Genomic DNA, 18424 nt, shown 5'->3' with positions numbered 1-18424 from the left:
TTTATGATGCTGAGAAACAGAACAAAATATTTCTGGAAATAATCATCTGTATTTGTGGAACCATCCGTTTCTGTGACACAATGTGACTCACTGCAGCCCTTGATGCAATCAAGCAGTTGTGGTCCTGGGTTTATGAAATGCTGCCTCTGCATTTTAAAATGCCCCGATCTAGCTGGGACCTGGGCCAGAGAACTTTCTCCTAATGCATGAATCAGAGGGAAGAAACTAAAGGGGGTAATTACGTGAGAAGTTTTCTGCTGTTTGTAGAATGAACTGTCCTCTTCATGCTGAGAACTACCTAGACCAGTCATACTGGCTGGGGAATTCCAGGGGTTGAAGTCCACACACCTTCAAGCTGTCAAGGCTGAGAAACATTGATCTAGACTGAAAAGATTGGCCTTAAAAAAAATTCCTTTCCACATCCATCCCTGAAATGATTCCTCTGCATGAATTCATATCAGTTTCCTTGTGGGTCTAGCATTTTGCTTGCAAAGGAACCACATCCAACCCTTTGGATAATATGCTTGCCATGGTTTTTGCTGTTTCTGTTACTGAACGTGATTTTTTTTCCTTCCAATTTTTGGACTTTAAAAAATTAAATATTTCTAAATACATTGGCTGTTATTGCTAGTTGCCTTTTTTTAAGAAAAGATATTTTTAAGCATAATGGTTGAATAAAATGCCTGCAGCGTTCATTGAATATGGAATTATGCTGTATATTTGAAACCCCAGTGAAAAATAAAAATGCAATCTGACATATGTGTAGCCCAGCCTTGTTGATTTAGAGGTATACAGGTAAGTCTCTTTAGAGTCCTCCCAGGCTGTTGTTTGTACATTTGTACATTTTCTTTATACATTTGGAGGTTTGGAGGTGGAGAGTAGCTGTGAATACCTTTACTATATACCTGCTTAGCTTCAGCAGCCTCTCAAACGAAATGTCCAAGGTAGAGTTAATAATCCTTCCCAACTGATAGAGATTTCGTTTTTGTAGAGTGTTCATTTTTATAATTGAAGCAAAATGTAAGGCTTTTTCCTTTATCATTTGTTTTTCCAAACCCACCATCTTTTCCATGTTGCTTTCACTGTCTTTCTCTTGTCAACAATTTATATGAAAATAATTGGCAACAATTTGATGAGACTCCTTCTCCTTCTTGTCTTCCTCTTCTTCCTTTGCCTTCACTTTTTTTCTTCAGAAAGAAATGGGTTTAACTTTTATAGACTTAGCATTGCTTGTATCATATCTGATTTAATGACTAGAGATGTTAATAATTGAAAATTCAGTTTACAAAGTCATTTCTGCCTCCTTCTCATTTTGGAATTTATCAAACATATCAGATGTTACTTCTTCCCTTGGAATAAGTGTTATTGTTTTCTTCACAAACCAAATTTTAAGTATGATTCTGAAATCTCTTGTTATTCCATTAGTTCCCAGGTTGTTACAATTATTTCATATGGAGTTTTGATAGCACCACATTTTCTGGAGTTGGAAGATCTCTTGGAGAAGATTACTGGAGGATACCTCATGGAGGATGAAACTTAAAACACCCCTGAAAACTAATGTCCAGCCTCTGCTAAGTACTTTTTAGGATACTTTCAGTGGTGTTTTTGAAGTCCAAATTTATCTTCAATTAATTGAGAGGAGGAAACAAAAGGTGTTCAAAGTTTTGTTTGAATGGAGAAAGACAAGTGTGTCTATATAGTCTTCTCCATAAATCTACATAGGAAGGTCTCCTTGCCTCAGATTTCCTTATTAATGTGTAGAAGAGCCATGAAAGTAACCCAACTAGGTAACATTATTAAAGAAGTTTGCTATTCTCTGAATTTGTTGTTTGCAGATGTTACCTTACATATACATATATACATATATCCATATACACATATATCCATATACACATATACACATATATACATATACACATATACACATATACACATATACACATATATACATATATACATATATACATATATACATATATACTGAGAGAATATACCAAAAATAATTAAAACAACAGACTGTGATAATCTGATAATCCATAGGATGCTTTATTACATAAGATACTGCAGTACCGGATCCCTAACTCCCAAACAACCGTTTAGGAGAAAGGACACACTCCCTTCCAATACTTACAGACTTATATAGGTTTTTCACAATTGCATGGTTACATAACACTTCCTGTTTTCCATACATAGAAGTTATAGAGGTTGTCATAGGAAAGACATGGGTAGTCCTGGGTGTTTTCCCATAACTCCTCTTATGCGTCCCTGGAAGTTCCCCAACTTTCTTCACTTCACCATTTATCTTCAGATTTCCTGTTTTCTCCTTACAAGATTACACAAGAGACCATTAATATCCCTTAATATATCTTATAATGTCAAGACACCCCAGTAAAGTCCAAAACATTTGCTACCACAACAGCATACGAGATGAACAATGCCTAGTAGTGTAAAATCAACACTTTTATTTCCCTCTTAAAATCTTTTTCTCCCATCATTGGTGGCAGCTTTCCATTTCACAAGAGCTCAGCAAATAAAGAGGGAAGACCTTTGTCTGAAATTAGCTGCCATCCAAAGCTAACACCATTGGGAATAAGAGCCTGATTCTATTTAAGGCAGCACTTTATATGCTTACATGAGTATAACTGTAGGTCACTTTTTTCTGGTGCTTAAATCCTAGCAAAATATTTCACATGCTATATTCGAAGCTGCAGATCTTTTTAATTTCCATATATGGATTTGTAATATCCAGTATTCCCCATTGTGCTCTGTGAACAAATGTACATGAAATCCATATAGTGAAAGACCCATTTCCTCAAGCGTATTCCAGGTGCTCAAACTCCAGCAATGCTTGAAATCTAGGTCACCACCTGACTTATATCATAAATGATTTTTTTTTTAACCAGAACATTGTGCCAGTCTTTATAAGATTCACTGCTTGGTATGCAAATTTAAGGAAATAAGAACAAAAGAAAAATAAGAAAGAAGTAAGTATCTTTTGTAACTATCATTTTAAAGATAGTGAATATTGCTTATCCAATTTCATAAAATATATCAATGCCAGATCCATTTATGTTTCCTGAAAACATTTATTTTGAATTAATTGTACATTAAATCCTGTACATATTATCTCATTTTGCCAATTGACCCAACTGTAACTTCTTTCATGTTCTACTTACTCAAAGGAATATTGGAAATGCAATGCTGATGCATAGATCAACAGCAATCTGCTGCCATTAGATGGCCACCAAATTAAATAGATTTTAAAAGGAAGTGGGAACAGTCAAGCAGGGAAAGTTATAAATGGTTGCAAATCTTGTAGGCTTTTTAGTAGTGCAAAAAGCATCCCTTTAAAATGAAAAATTGGAACGGCTAGGAATGTTTGACTAGATGAGCCATTGACCTGATCTAGCATGACTCTTATGTTCTGATGTGTATTCTACTTTGTGGTGTTAGACATATTATTGCCTCTGCCTCCAGAGACAATAAGAAGCCTACACATGAACATGGACACGAGGAATGATGAAACATCCATTTTGACATCACAATGCAAATTCTGAGTCCTTTTGAGCTCTCAACATGACGTAATTACCAGAGGTCAGCAAGGAATATAAATAGTTCCATTCCCCACTATCCTGTCAGAGCTGAAGAAGCTTCTTGGATGAGAAGTGAAATATCTTCAAAAGACAAAACAAGAAAGTTGTGTTGCCTCCTGAAAAAAGTACCTCTGCGACAACTCTTCATAAACTTCCTCTATTAACTATTATTCTTTTCAATTATGTTTAACAATATTATATGCAATTTTAGGTAAAATGTTTTACATGTTAGGATACAAGCAAATTTCTACTTTTCTGATAGGAACTTTAACTACCAAGATATCATAAAAAGTTGCTTTTCATTTGAATTCCTGTGATCTGCTATTTTTTCCCCACATTTAATTTCAATCCAGGTGCTGCAATGAATTTTACATTCTCTCTAGAATGTTTGTGATATTGGATTGGCTGCATCATATTTAAACACCATTGTTTCATTATTATTCATAGAGCTTCAGATTTTATAGCACTTTTTGGATAAGGATGGCAAATTGTTTTTATAGACATTAAATCTTGAAATACACAATTATGGCTTACAAGCAATGCCATTAACTCAGGCTTAATTCTTCTATTCTTTATGAAAGTAACTGTAGATTTTTTTCCCAAAATAGTTTGAGTTACGAAGCCTATGGCCAAAGGATTCTTAGAATTTTTGTAGAAGATTCTGCCATGAATCAATTAATTTATAAAACGCAGCCTAACCAAAATAGGAAGCATAAATCAAAATTTAATTGGAAGCAAAAAATTTTTTAAAAAACATTTTTATAAAATGTTTGGATGCTTGTTCAATATTTGTAGCAAAAATGTTATTATTATTACCATATGTTTATTATGTTCTAATAACTAATACTAATAAGTTCTAATAACATGAATACTAGTTTTATGGAGGTATAAATAGTAGCATTTTTCCAAGTAGCCTAACATGAAATAATTAAATATAAAATCATGTGATTATTTCTGAAAAGTCTTTGGTAATACTTATTTCTTTCCGCTTTTTATGCAGTATTTTAGCTAGGCAGTTCTAGTTACATAAAATTTAAAGATATTTAGAGATATTTAGAGAAGAATTGGCTGTATGAAACATCTGTTGTGCCAAAGCACACTTTTCTTAATATTTAAATTTAGTTCTGAAGTACTTTGGCTGTCAAGCAATCTTTATATTTGTATCATTAATATCCAGCACTTTTTATGCCAATTAAAAGTAGGAATGGAAAATAATTCCATCATGGATTCTGTTGGGAGTGGACTTGAGTATTCTGTTCCCTCTGGATTTTTCTGAGACATGGATCTTGGCATCAAAGGAAATCTGATTACCAGTTGCCTTGATCAAGAATCTATTTTTTTTATTAAAAAAACTACTGTACAGAAAGTTGCATAGAAACAGGGGTAGTTACACTTTTAAAAAGAGCTTACATCAGGAAAATTTGTGTTAAAGAAATCTGCATTAAGAACATTAATTTGTCAGAAACAGAAGCAGGATAATTTACATTTTTAAAATGCAAAAAGAGTACTGGGCAATTTATGTTAACAGCTACATAAATTAGGAGAACATGCATATACAAAAGCTCTATTATGTTAGAGAACATGAATGTAAATGATTGCAGCAATTCCTGCATACTTTTTTTGTAAAGGACCTTTGGCCTTGAATTATCCTCATAATATATGGAAGTTTGTATTGGTCCACACATATCAAACAAAAAGTGATTCCAGATACATACTGTCCCATGGTGCTAAATTGGGTGCGGGGTTTTTTGGGGTGTAGTTGATGTACTGAATTCCTTCTTCCATGCCAATTTGTCATACACAGGTTTGGGTTGCCATCCCACACATGTAATACAAATTATTGAAAAATAAATAATATGTTAATTTTATTTTTTATTTTATTTGTTTGTCAAACATCTACAAGATAACAAGTATAGCTATGAACATAAACAAGAACAAAAGAAGTAAATACAGATAAATGGGGACAGTAAGACAGTAAGATAGACACGCTGATGCACTTATGCATGCCTCCTTTAAGGACCTCTTAGGAATGGGGTGAGGTCCATGGTAGACAGTTTGAGATTGAAGCTGTGTGGGTTTGAGGCTGTAACAAGGGAGTCTGGTAGGGCGTTCCATGCTATTAACCACTCTATTGCTAAAGTCATATTTTCTGCAATCAAGTTTGGAGTGGTTTACCTTGAGTTTGCATCGGTTGTTTGTCCATGTATTATTGTGGTTGAAGCTAAATAAGTTGTTGACAGGCAAGACATTGTAGCAGACGATTTTGTATATTATGCTTAGATTGGACTGCAGGCAGTGCAGTTCCAGATTGTCCAAGCCCAAAATTCTATTGTGAGTAGAGGAGTGGACCATCAATTCTTTACAGCAGGGATCCCTCAACCCTCGTTCCATGGTCCGGTGTTGGGCTACAGCCCATTCAGAACCAGATTGTGGAATTGATGGCTGAGTGCATGCAAAACTGCACTTGTGAATGAAGTACATGTGCACCCATTAAAAACCATCCCCTCCACCACCTCTGCCACTGCCTCCACCTTCAACGGTCCACTGAGCCAGGAGGTTGCTGCTTTACAGGAAGCAAGGATCTGGGTTGGAGAGTTTCCTGCTGTCTAGACTTGTTTACAATCCAGTCTTATCAGAGAATCTTATTGAGATTTGGGAGGGGTTTCACATTTCTTCATAGAAAAGGACGTGCCTCAATTTTGATTCCTTGTACAAGCCACATGTAGAATGTATATCTTTTCAAAACACTGGCTTGCGCAATTATGCAATATGCATTTTTGAATAAAAGAGCATTAAATGACTACATAATTTTTTTGGCAGAAGAGTGAAGAAAAGAGCATCTAAAGGAACTCAAAAGAAGCCTTCACTATTTTTTCTCACTAATCAAAAGGAATGTGAACAGATTTGATGGAATTTCATCCACAAAATGTGCTTTTGGTTGAAAGCCAAGATCTCTCCAAAAACATAAATAAATCAAGTTTCTTTAGAAGTGTGGGCAGTTAAAATAAAAAAGAAACTGACTTTAGTACAGCAGCATTAATGGATATTATAATATACTCATGCAGCTAATTGCATCATATTTCCCTCCCCCCAAAGTTATGCCCCACCTTTGTTGCTAACTCAAAGGATGAATGGTGAAATGTTAGATTAAGTCTTCACATATATTTCTTTTAGAATGGGAAAAAGAAGGATTATTACAGGAATATACTATGGGACAGGCAGAAAATCGGGGACTCTGCAAATCTTTTGGAAGCAACAGTTCCTTGTTGTTAATTTCTCTAATAGGCATTGATTGATAATCTAGATCTAAAACATCTTGATTGTTTAATTACCTTCCCTTTCCCTATGGGTCCAAAATTGGGCTACCAAATCTGGGCTTCATGCATCCTGACAACCACTACATGGAAAGAAAGAGTTAGCATATTTTGTATTTCTTTGCTGCGATATATCATTCAGATCAGTCTCTGTCAATCTCAGCAACTTTAAGGCGTATAGACTTCAACTCCCAGAATTCCTCAGCCATCCAGGTTTTTGCAATTAAACTATTGGCCAGAGATTTGTCATGGATGATTTTGCTTCTCTAAAAAAAATTGTCTTTATAAAGAAAAAAAGACTGCTAATTTTCAGTGACAGGGAAACACCCTGTTGCTATGGCTTTTCCTCAAAGAAGGGGTTTTTTTTGGTGGGTGAAATATTAACTATCCCTGGCAGTGAAAAATAGAAAATTATTTATGTTTGTAAAATGTCCAGTTCTCTGCCTTCCAATCTCTCTGTGTATCTTTTAAGTTTTAAGTTGAAAACCAGTAATGGGAGTCTAACATATTGGATATGATGGCTCAGCGGCTAAGGTGCTGGGCTTGTTGATCAGAAAGGTTGGCAGTTCGGTGGTTCGAATCCATAGCACCACGTAATGGAATGAGCTCCCATTACTTGTCCCAGCTTCTGCCAACCTAGCAGTTTGAAAGCATGTAAAAATGCAAGTAGAAAAATAGGGAGCACTTTGGTGGGAAGGTAATAGCATTCTATGCACCTTCGGCATTTAGTCATGCTGGCCACATGACCACAGAGATGTCTTCGGACCACGCTGGCTCTTTGGCTTTGTAAAGAAGATGAGCACCTCCTCCTAGAGCTGGAAATGACTAGCACATATGTGTGAGGGAAACCTTTACCTTTATCTTTACTAACATGTTGAAGCATAGAATGTGTGTCTCCAATTATCTCTTCTTCTCCACTTCTGATCCATTTAAAGGCTTATGTCAATTTATTGAAGCACTTCAATTTAAAACAGCTTCAGAGTTACAAAACCATTCCCAAACACTACAATAAAGAGCAGTCAAATGGGCTGATGTTCTAACAAACAGTGCACCACAGTTTTTTTTTTTAATATTAGGGCTATGTTTTCCAGCCTTGGCAACTTTAAGATAGGTGAACTTCAACTCCAAGAATTCCCCAGTCAGCCGGCACCCCAAAAAATATAAAAAAAGATGATGCAATCCTTGGTTGAATGAACAGAGGGATAGAGTCAAGATCACACGAAATAATAGTACTGCTTTATAAAACTTTAATAAGATCACATCTGGAATACTGCATCCAGTTTGGACCACTTGTCTGAAAAAGTATAGGGTCTCCTGTTTGAATAGGGGGCTGGACTAGAAAACCTTCAAGGTCCCTTCCAATTATTTAGTTGGATCCTTGATTATTCTGTATTCTGTATAGGATATAATTCTCTAATTTTGTTTACTTACTATATGAGAAATCTGAGTTGATTTATTGGTTAATACATTAGCTTCAGAGCTCCTTGCATCCTAAATAAAGTTTGTTTTTGCTACTTACCTTGAGCACTAGTTCTAAAAAAAGACAGGATTGACATTTTGTAAAAAAATTTTTTTGTTATATTCCCTTTTCACATAATGGTATTAAAAATGCTGCTCGTGATTATTTTGAGTTATGTATGATTTGCTGGTGTGATAAAACTAAAGAAACTTGTTCACAAGTTTTTTTCTAAACATAGGCAAAAATTCACACCTTTGTACTCAGTCTGGGCATCTTTCTTTCTCTCTGCTATTAAGAATTTGAGTAATATCTCCAAACAGCATTTGGAAAGAAACACAGGCATTTTGTACATCTATGTAGACAGGTGCATTGGGGAGGATGGAAAAGCCATCACTTCAATTACACACTTTTTGCTTCTCATCCCATATACCCATCTAATATCAAATGGAATAAGAAGTACTTCAAGGGAAGTCTAAGAGCATCTGGATGCTGCTGCCTCTTTACGATGCTCCCATTTTTGCAATATATTATTTTCCTTGGTTAAACTGATGTCTTGAAAGCAATTTTGAATATCAAATGATCAAAGATCAGTTTCTGCCTGAAAACCCTCATGAGCTATGTTAGAGAACATAGGCGAAGTAGCGGTAAAACTGTTTCACGTAACTGAAGGAATTATTTTTTTAAAAAAACATGGTATTTAGCTTTTATTGAGAAACACAACATGCTGGCTGGGGGTTTATTTTTTTAAAAAAAAAAGTTAAGGTTGTCTAAGTTTATTTATTAAAAAGGAAACCCCAAAAGAATCCGGGGGTTGTTTGGTAGGGTTAGAAGGAATAAAAAAAAAAAATATGTATTAATAATTTTAGACTTATATACCACTTCACTGTACTTTACAGCCCTCTCTAAGTGGTTTTACAGAGTCAGTATATTGTCCCAGCAATCTGGGCCCTCATTTTACCCACCTCAGAAGGATGGAAGGCTGAGACAACCTTGAGTCTGGTGAGATTTGAACTACCAAATTGCAGTCAGCCAGCAGTCAGCAGAAGTAGCCTGCAGTACTGCATTCTAACCACTCTGCCACCGTGACTCTTCTGGAATATAATATCCTGGAATATGCAATGGTAAATTGGTTTGGTATTATTTCCAAGAACATCACATGAAAAAAAACATATAGCAATAACTATACTTAGACTTATATACCACTTCACTGTACTTATAGCCTTCTCTAAGCAGTTTACAGAGTCAGCATATTGGGTCCTCATTTTACCCACCTTGGAAGGATGGAAGGCTGAGTCAACCTTGATGAGATTTGAACTGCCAAATTGCAGGCAGCCAGCAGTCAGCAGAAGTAGCCTGCAGTACTGCATTCTAACTACTGTGTACTGACTGCTTCTGGAATATACTATCCATGCAATATGCTGGCAACATTCTTGGTATTATTTCCAAGAACATCACATGTGCCTGGTCTTTATATCATCAGAAGTTAAATTCAACTTGAAGGAAAATATATTCGGAATTAATAACAAACTACAACAGTTAGATAAAATTTTATTAGGATCAAATAAAAAAAACATAACAAAATTTTATAACTACTTATTAGAAACAGAATTAGAAGAAGAAATCGTAAAAGGAAATATGATTGCTTGGAGTAAGAATGTAGGCGTAGCATCACATTAGCGGAATGGGAGAAAGTTTGGGGCAGAAACAATAAGATTACCAAATCGGCAGCATACAAGGAAAATCTTTATAAAATGTTCTATAGATGGCATCTCCCCTTCCGAGGTTAGCGAAGATGCACCCCAACATGAGTCCGCATTGCTGGAAGTGTAGGAAAAAAAAGAAGGAACCTTTTTCCATATGTGGTGGTCCTGTGCAGAAACCCAAAAGTATTGGAAGAAGAAAATCAAAACTTGGTTGGAAGAAATCACCAAAGAGCAGATCGAATACAAACCAGAGTCCTTCCTACTAGGGATTTTTGATAAGCAAATTTCCAAAAAAAACTAAATACATAACAATACACATTTTAACAGCGGCCAGATTAGCCTTGCTCAACATTGGAAACAACACCAAATTCCATCAGAAGAAATGATTATTGAAAAAATCTCAAGATGCGCAGAAATGGATAAATTGACTTTGGCGCTAAAAAACAAAGACACTTCACTATACTATGACAGCTGGAATTGTTGGTATAATTGGATTGACCAAAGATAAATAATATATTATAAGGCATAAAAGGAAAGTACCAATACATAACAACGAGGTAGCGATATAAGTTAAAAACAGGTGTGGTTATATGACACAAGTTAAGGTGATGAAAACAAAAGAAGATCTTGCAAACTGTTAAATAAGAATACTTTTAATCCTGTAACCTCTTTCTTTCTTTTCTTAAAATTCTTTCCCTCTCTTCCTCTTCTCTTTTCTTTCTTTTCTTTCTTTCTTTCTTTTGCTTATTTGTGTATGTATTGTGACTGGTTTTAATTGTAAAAATTAATAAACTATATTTAAAAAAAAAAAAAAAGAAAGTGTATTATTGCTAGAAAGTCTAGAATTACATGATTCAAGGATGCCTGAAATAGCTGGGATTACACAATGATCTTAGCGTGACCTCAAGCAGGCAATAGAAGTAGGTAAACTCTACAGAAAGAACATTTCATGTCCAAGAGGCCCTTCATTTAATGGTAACCTTCTAAATCCATTATGAAGTTCTTGGATAGACGACATTCAACTTTGGTACGATCATTACCACACATTCACTTCCATGCTAACAGGAAAAGAAAGTTGGGAAGAATGTTCTGGCACTGGGCGATTTATTTAATAATGCATACACTTTATCAATAACATTACCTGCCCATTGATAGTATGCATTATACCAGGAAAATTTTCCTGCCTAGAAGGAAAACCTGTATGCCTTTCTGCTGAAACTATTTATTTTTTATTGGCTCTGTGGTAACATTTTAATCGTAGTTGCTCGTGGGTTTTTTTCCCATTCTGTTATCTTTTAATTGTTCTATTGATTTTTGTATTTATTATTGTTAACGTTTAAGTATGATTCATGACAAACTGGATTGAATATTTATCAAAAATACATTTTGTCATTTGTACGTTGTTCAAAATTGCAAAGTCAATAGCACATTGAGGCTTATAATTGTTCCTCTTGCTCATTCTTTTTCTTCCAATGCTGTTGTAGTGCTGTAATTATTTCTTCTCTGGAGCAATTGCTGATGCTGGTTTTGATAAACTGTTAGTAATTTATGGACATCCTTCAATCCATTTGCACTTTGACTACTGGTGGTTTAAAAAAAAGTGTTTTTTTTTCTCCCCCTATTCAAGCTAAAATGTACTATGTCTTATCTACAACCAGGATATTTCAAATAAACTTTGTGAAATTAAATACTTTTTCAGGGCCCAGATTTTACTCTGTTTTTCTTCAACCAAGTCTTTGGTTACTACATTTCAAATGGTCTTTTTTTTTCCTGACTAGATTAGAACTCTCAGTGCTTGTATAAGGAATTCATTGAGAGTTACTTTGAAGAAGGGGTTATGAGTTTTTCTCCCCCTCCCAGATGTAATGAATGGGAAATAAAAGATTGAATTCAAAATGCTATATTTCAATTCAAGCCTTCTTGCATTAGCGGACTGACAGGAACGTTGGGGGCGGGGAAGTCAGCCTCCCAGCAGCATCAACAAAAGAAAAACAAGAACCAGAATTCATTATGATGAGCCCTGAAACCAGAAGTAATGCATCTGCCAAGGCAGATTGATGGCAGGCAGTCCACATAGATATTAAATATGATTCCCTCTCTCCTGTATGCATTCATAGAGACTTGTTTGTAATACCGAGAAGAGTGTCCGCATCACTATTTTTCATCTCTGCTTTTCTTTTACTTTTATTATGTTCCTCCTATATACACTAGACTTGAAGAATTCTGACACTGGGTCATTTTTCTCTGCTTTAAAAGGCATTTAAGGCTGGATGAAGAGTAAGTGTCCCAAAGAACGAAGTCCCTCAAATGGTTATACCTGTAAAATCAATTCAAATTTCCCTTGTCTATCATGGTTGCATGTTTTGCTTTGTTCAAATGATAGGTCATTTATATGTTCTTACTTTATGAGGAAGAGAACATTGAGCTGTTTTTCAATAACCATAGATGGCCAGAAGAATGTTGCTCCCTAAGATGAAAATGAAGGAGCAGGCCAAAGCTGATAAGGACAGAAAAGAAGTGAGTTGTCGATCTGGGCCTTCTGAAGGGAGAGGATGAGCTTGGGGAGTTTTCCACTGAAGATTGAGGTCATCTCAGGTGTGAAAAATTAGGACTACACATGAAGTTCCAATTAAATTGTTTTATTATGGTATTAATCATGCCTACGCACAAGAGTCTACTAAGTTAGCACTGTCTTGGCATTAGATAAGGATCAATAGAATTAAAGAGTGGTTGGACTTAGTCCATTTTTGGCTACATAAAGACTCTAGGCTGATTCCTCTTTTCACTGTACCCAGGTTCTGCCACTCCTCCTACAGATGGCTTAGATGAAGTTGAAGACGCACACATACGGGAAGATAATTAGAATGATGATAATATGGAAGAGAATTCCTCAAATCACTTAAAAAAGAAGTGTCAAACTCACAGACCAGATGCATCACATGCTGGCCATGCCCACCCCCATTTGGGTGAAGGGGAAAAAAGTCACGACACGTCACATGATGACAACATGATGCCGCAAGTTTGACACCCCTGACTTAAGAGAAAAACTGAAAGAAATACTACTACAAGATGAAAACCACAGGTAGTACTACTTGTGTTTGGACTGTAAATTGAACACTGATGTATGGAATGGAAGAAGGGAACGTTGTTGCTGCCCAAATTTTTGTTTTTGTTTTGTATAAATTGAAAAGTAATTGTAGATGAAAAAACTAAATAGTGGCTCTCTATAGAAGGTGGTAGTTAACTCTTTCCCAACAAGAGTGATCCTCTAATGTGAAAATAGCAACTGTTGTGAACATCCAGAACATATCATTCTCTAGGGGTGACTAGGGGATGACATGATAGCAGTGTTCCAATATCTAAGGGGCTGCCACAAAGAAGACGGGGACAACCTATTCTCCAAAGGGATAGGATAACAAGAAGCAATGGATGGAAATTAATCAAGGCGAGAACCAACCTAGAACTAAGGAGAAATTTCCTGTCAATCAGAACAATTAATCAGTGGAACAACTTGATTTCAGAGGTTGTGGGTACTGCAACACTGGAGGTTTTTAAGAAGAGAATGGACAACCATTTGTCTGAAACGATATAGGGTTTCCTGCCTGAACAGGGGTTGGACTAGAAGACCTCCAAGGTCCTTTCAAACCCTGTTATTCCCTTATTCTCTCAGCACCAGGCAGATTAGACCAAAAATCAATTTCACATAGAAAGGTTATAACTACTTTTATTAAAATTGGCTACAATAGCTGAATCTTGAAAGTCTGGTAATGTTATGCTCCTTCTGTCTTTTATACCCTTGTGTATTAGCAATGAACAATACATTCAAAAAGAGCATTAACCTCTGTATTAAAATAAAATCAAGGTAGCTCATGACACTTCATAAATCACACATACTGGGTACACTATATCGGACTCCTCTAATACCCAACGCCTAATATTTTGTGGATAATCCAAATGTGCTAGCAGTCTCCTAGAAGGCCCAAGGGGGAGAAGGTGATGTAGGGTGTTTGGAAAGCCCATGACTATTTATTTATTTTATTAATTGGATTAAAAACAATTCACGCCTAAATAAATGACAGGAAAAAAAACCTAAAAACAAAAAGGAAATCATACAGAGAATCATACATACTGTATATATTCATATGTATACATACATACAAATGTGTGTGTGTCTATGTTTATGCATATGTGTATCTATATCTTACACACACACACACACACACACACACACACACTTTGCATAAGTATTTCACTGTATGGCAGTCATATTTCATTATAATCATCCATTGCTAATTTATGTCTGAAAATGGTTTGTTTGTAAGTTGCTTATAATATCAACTTTGCTGACAACTGAGTATATTGAAGCATATAATTTAGCTTTTCCATGCTGCAGAATAAATCTTTTAGTTATAGGTAGGTTGCAGAGATTTCTTTTTCTTTGTCCTGGTGTCAAGTTTCATGCAGTAAGAAATAGTTTTAAAAATATGTCTGAATATACTAAAATTTCCTTCACAGTTAATACATGTAATGACTTCCTCCTCGAGTGGATCAATTAGAAGGTACAATTCAAATGAAATTTTGAATGAAATATGCATATCACTGGATAACAATGCAATCATTTATTGAAGATTTTTTTCCTATATAAGAGCAACTGAGTCCTATAGGCCTGAACATTTTTTTGTGGTTGAATAAAAAACATAATGTAACTTTTACTGAAGTTTTTTTTTTTTGGTTGAGGTTAACAATTGTCTCCATTGTCTAGGCAAAATAGGAGTTTTAATGCTTTATTACATTCAATCATGAAAGTTTGCATATCAGATTGATTCATCACCAACCTAATTGTACAAGGAGTAATTGTAGGGGGTTTTATGAATAGGATTTAATAATCACTTGTAGTGGATTAAGTGTTCCCAAGGCCAAAAATGCCTCAGGTTCAAATTGGAATATCAATAGACATTTTAATTTTAAATACTGCCACTGAGCCATACTAGGCAGATAATATTTGTTCTTTAAAATGGAAAATGATAACAATTAATCATGTTTAGTATTATTTAAGCAGAAATATAAATCCTGTCTTCCATCTAAAATGTCCATTTAATAGGTTTTTAAAAATCAGTTCTGAGATTTGGATTGCTGTATAGTATCAACATATAGTATCTGTGCATATGTGAATGTGGGTGGGTGTATTTATATGTATGTCATTTGTTAGAAATAATGTAAGATGGTCTTTGCATTGTGGTAATAGTAAGAGGAGCTACTGGAACTATGTTTTAACAAACGGTAGCAGAAATTTTGACTAGTTTAAAATACCACCTCTGATTGGCCCCACCCCCATCTATTCTCTGCCTCCTGAGTCCCAGCTGATTGGCTGGGTCTTCTTTTGTTGCCCTGCACAGGAGAACAGAGCTGGAAAGCAGGTTAGTGGGGTGGGGAGGGAATGGGAATATTGCAGTAAACTTCCCCTGGAGTGGAGTGGACATGGAGATTTTGGAGTATCCTTCTCCTGCACTCCCACCAAGCCACATCCACCAAGCCACGCCCACAGAACCGGTAGTAAAAAATTTCCACCACTGATCCTTAGATACTCCAATTAATAATAAATGTGATATATAAATATTCTATAGAAGGAGAATTTCCATACAGCAAACAGATATTAAAAATAGCATTCATCAAAATTTGACCCTCCTTTCCCTATAATACACAATCTTTAAAAAAGAAAAAAGAAATAAAAAAGAAGCAAAAAAGAATTGGAAAACACTAAATTTTTGGAAATGTTTTTATATATACATATATATGGAAATTCCATACAAATGATTAATATTCTAGAGTATACATTCATCTATCAAAATTCAAGATCTCATGTATTTTATTAATGTTTAAAGTTATTGTCTGCAAAAGATCTCAAGATCTTTACTATATTTATAACAAATATGAACCTGATAATTGTTCAATGATATAATGAAGGGATTTTTTTCCCTATTGTCATCAATTCTAACCTGGACCAGAAAATGCCTTTGTAACTTAAAAGACTTTACCTGGTAAAAGAGTCATGCCTTTAGATCCTTATATTAAATTTAAGATCAAATTTCAGCTGCATTGTATGTATTGTGTGACAAAATACTTCCTTTTGTGTGCATTGGATTTCATATTAATCAGTTTTGTTGGAAGATCTCACGTTTTAGTATTATAAGAAGAATTACAAACACAGTTTTATAAATCCCCTCACACCTCACTTTTTGTCTTTTACTAAATGAAAAAAAAAAATCCATCCCTCTCATGATCTCACATATCTTTTGCCATGTGACTTTTTCAGACCTTCTGTTTGGGGATTCTAACTGAGCTATTTCAGATGTTTTTTAGTCCAGATTGAAGATAACATGAAATTGACAGAAATGTTCTTTTTTCCACATTTATTTTCATTTTAGGTTATGCTGCATGTTATCATATGCTACCTATATTCATATAATCCATACTATCAGTATAACAATTCATGTGAACCAAGTAACATGAAATGAATGAAGGCCAATATATTTCCTTTAATTTTGAAAGCTGATAAAAGGAGCAATGTCCCACTGCAATCATATCAATTAATGCTGGTAGTATATATGATTAATCTTTTTCCCCATTTAATTATTAAACACCTAATAATTTGGTTAAGAACATTAAGTGCCTCCTTTCCCAAATGTGAATTACTAATAATCATCCAGTCAGCAAGCCTATTCATATATTGCCCAAAGAATAATTCTGTATGTTCAATGGATCTTCAAGTCTAATATGTGATGTGGATTCAATATTCTATACACATATTTTAGACCAATCTTATAATATATTTTCTTTTTCAAATGTTGCAGATGAAATATATACTCCATGCATGTGGGAATGAATATCTGCATATATTCAAATGTATAATTCAAGGGAGCCCACCTACAATTACGTTACATGATCCCACTCTGTAATTAATGCAAATGGAATGATTAGCATTCACATATAGAGTTATGTCTCTGTGACTGTTTATCCATCTATGATTAAGATTATTTCTAAACTGAAAAATATGAGCCTGTTTAAAAAACAACAGTCTGAATTGGCTTTTGTTGGCTTTTTTTTTTAGGTATATACATATGGTTAATCTGGGATTTGCCTCAGATTGGTCCAGTTTGAGGTGTACAGTTTGCCATTTTCTGGATTTAACTGTAACCATGCCAGCTTTATTTTTTCCCTGAGGTAATATGTTTCATTCTTGTAGCTGTGAACAATGACTTGCCATCTGGGGATTTATAGACCTTTTTCATAGCATTTCTGAGTTTTCTCTCAGTCCACATAGAATAGCTTTAAAAGCAAGATTACAGGCTGTAAACTATGGAAAGATCTGCAATATGTGATTCCTTCCTTATTCACAGTTTTTAGATGTGGTTTTAAGCCTTTAACTGTTATGGTGGCTTGTCTCAGTTGAACAGTTGGAGGCATGGAGTAAGTTTTAATGAATCATTCCTTGGAGTGGTGGATCTAAGAGCTATAGTTTATAGTGGGGTCCATAAACGTTAATGGCTGCAGGTCTTGGTTATATTTGTCTGCCAGAATCTATTTAGAGATTTCACTCTCTCTCACATTCATGACGAGTGAACAGGGACCTCTGTGTTAGGATAGTGGCCTTCTCTTTTGATGCTGCTAGTTTCCTCCCTCCCTGTATTCCCCCAAAACTTACTGGCGGAGGCACTAATCTGGGGCAGAGGGACACTGTAAGGAAGGAAAACAGGAATATTGGTTAGATTTTATCTATGCTGCTTTGGAGAGGTCACAGAAGCAACTTGGCGTCTTCAATATAGATAAAATCCATCTAGTGAGTCAATGATATCACCAAAGAATTGTAGCTGAATCTTTTGGGACAGTGTAAGGATGAAAATGGAATGGGAAATCTCTGGTAAGCGAATCATTATTATTCCTTATCTACGTTTGTTTTTAAAAAAGCTAAACTTCAACAAATCCCTGCCACATTTCAATAATATAATCATAGGGTGCTTTTTGAGAGGGGCACCTCACCTCCTGCCCTAAATGCCTGCATTTACAAGTGAAGATCATGCTTCTTACAACCTTATAATATCAGCATCTCCCAATTTTTACAACTGTTTCTATGCCTGTCTTTGTCCAATTCTAGGGGAATAGATGTATGCATGCCTGTTTTTCCTTTTCAAATGATCATGGACTGTCTCTTATTCAAGCACTCCTTATATTTGAGGTGAGGAAAACATCCAGTGTTTTGTTCTGTACATTTCTTTCTCTGGTGGAAGGAACCTATGAATTTTTGAGCAGTCTTTTGCAAAACATTGTTGACTGTGACAAGAGACTGGGAGAAAGATA

The 18424-nt window shown here is 35.2% G+C and overlaps 1 protein-coding gene across 1 annotated transcript; it reads left to right on the top strand.

The window, feature by feature from the left end:
• The first annotated feature begins 3576 nt into the window (after positions 1-3576).
• SEM1 (SEM1 26S proteasome subunit) lies at positions 3577-17347 on the top strand. Its single transcript, XM_087930369.1, is given in 4 exon segments — positions 3577-3581; positions 12554-12654; positions 12886-13035; positions 17313-17347. Coding segments are annotated over 4 exon segments (291 nt in total).
• Positions 17348-18424: the final 1077 nt, after the last annotated feature.

This window comes from Pseudonaja textilis, chromosome 3 (genome assembly GCF_049901715.1).
Source record: "Pseudonaja textilis isolate UNSWEBS1 chromosome 3, rPseTex1.2, whole genome shotgun sequence".
NCBI classification, from domain to species: Eukaryota; Metazoa; Chordata; class Lepidosauria; order Squamata; family Elapidae; genus Pseudonaja; species Pseudonaja textilis.
Note: the sequence above shows the minus strand (reverse complement) of the source record. Positions and strands in the feature narration are given on the sequence as shown.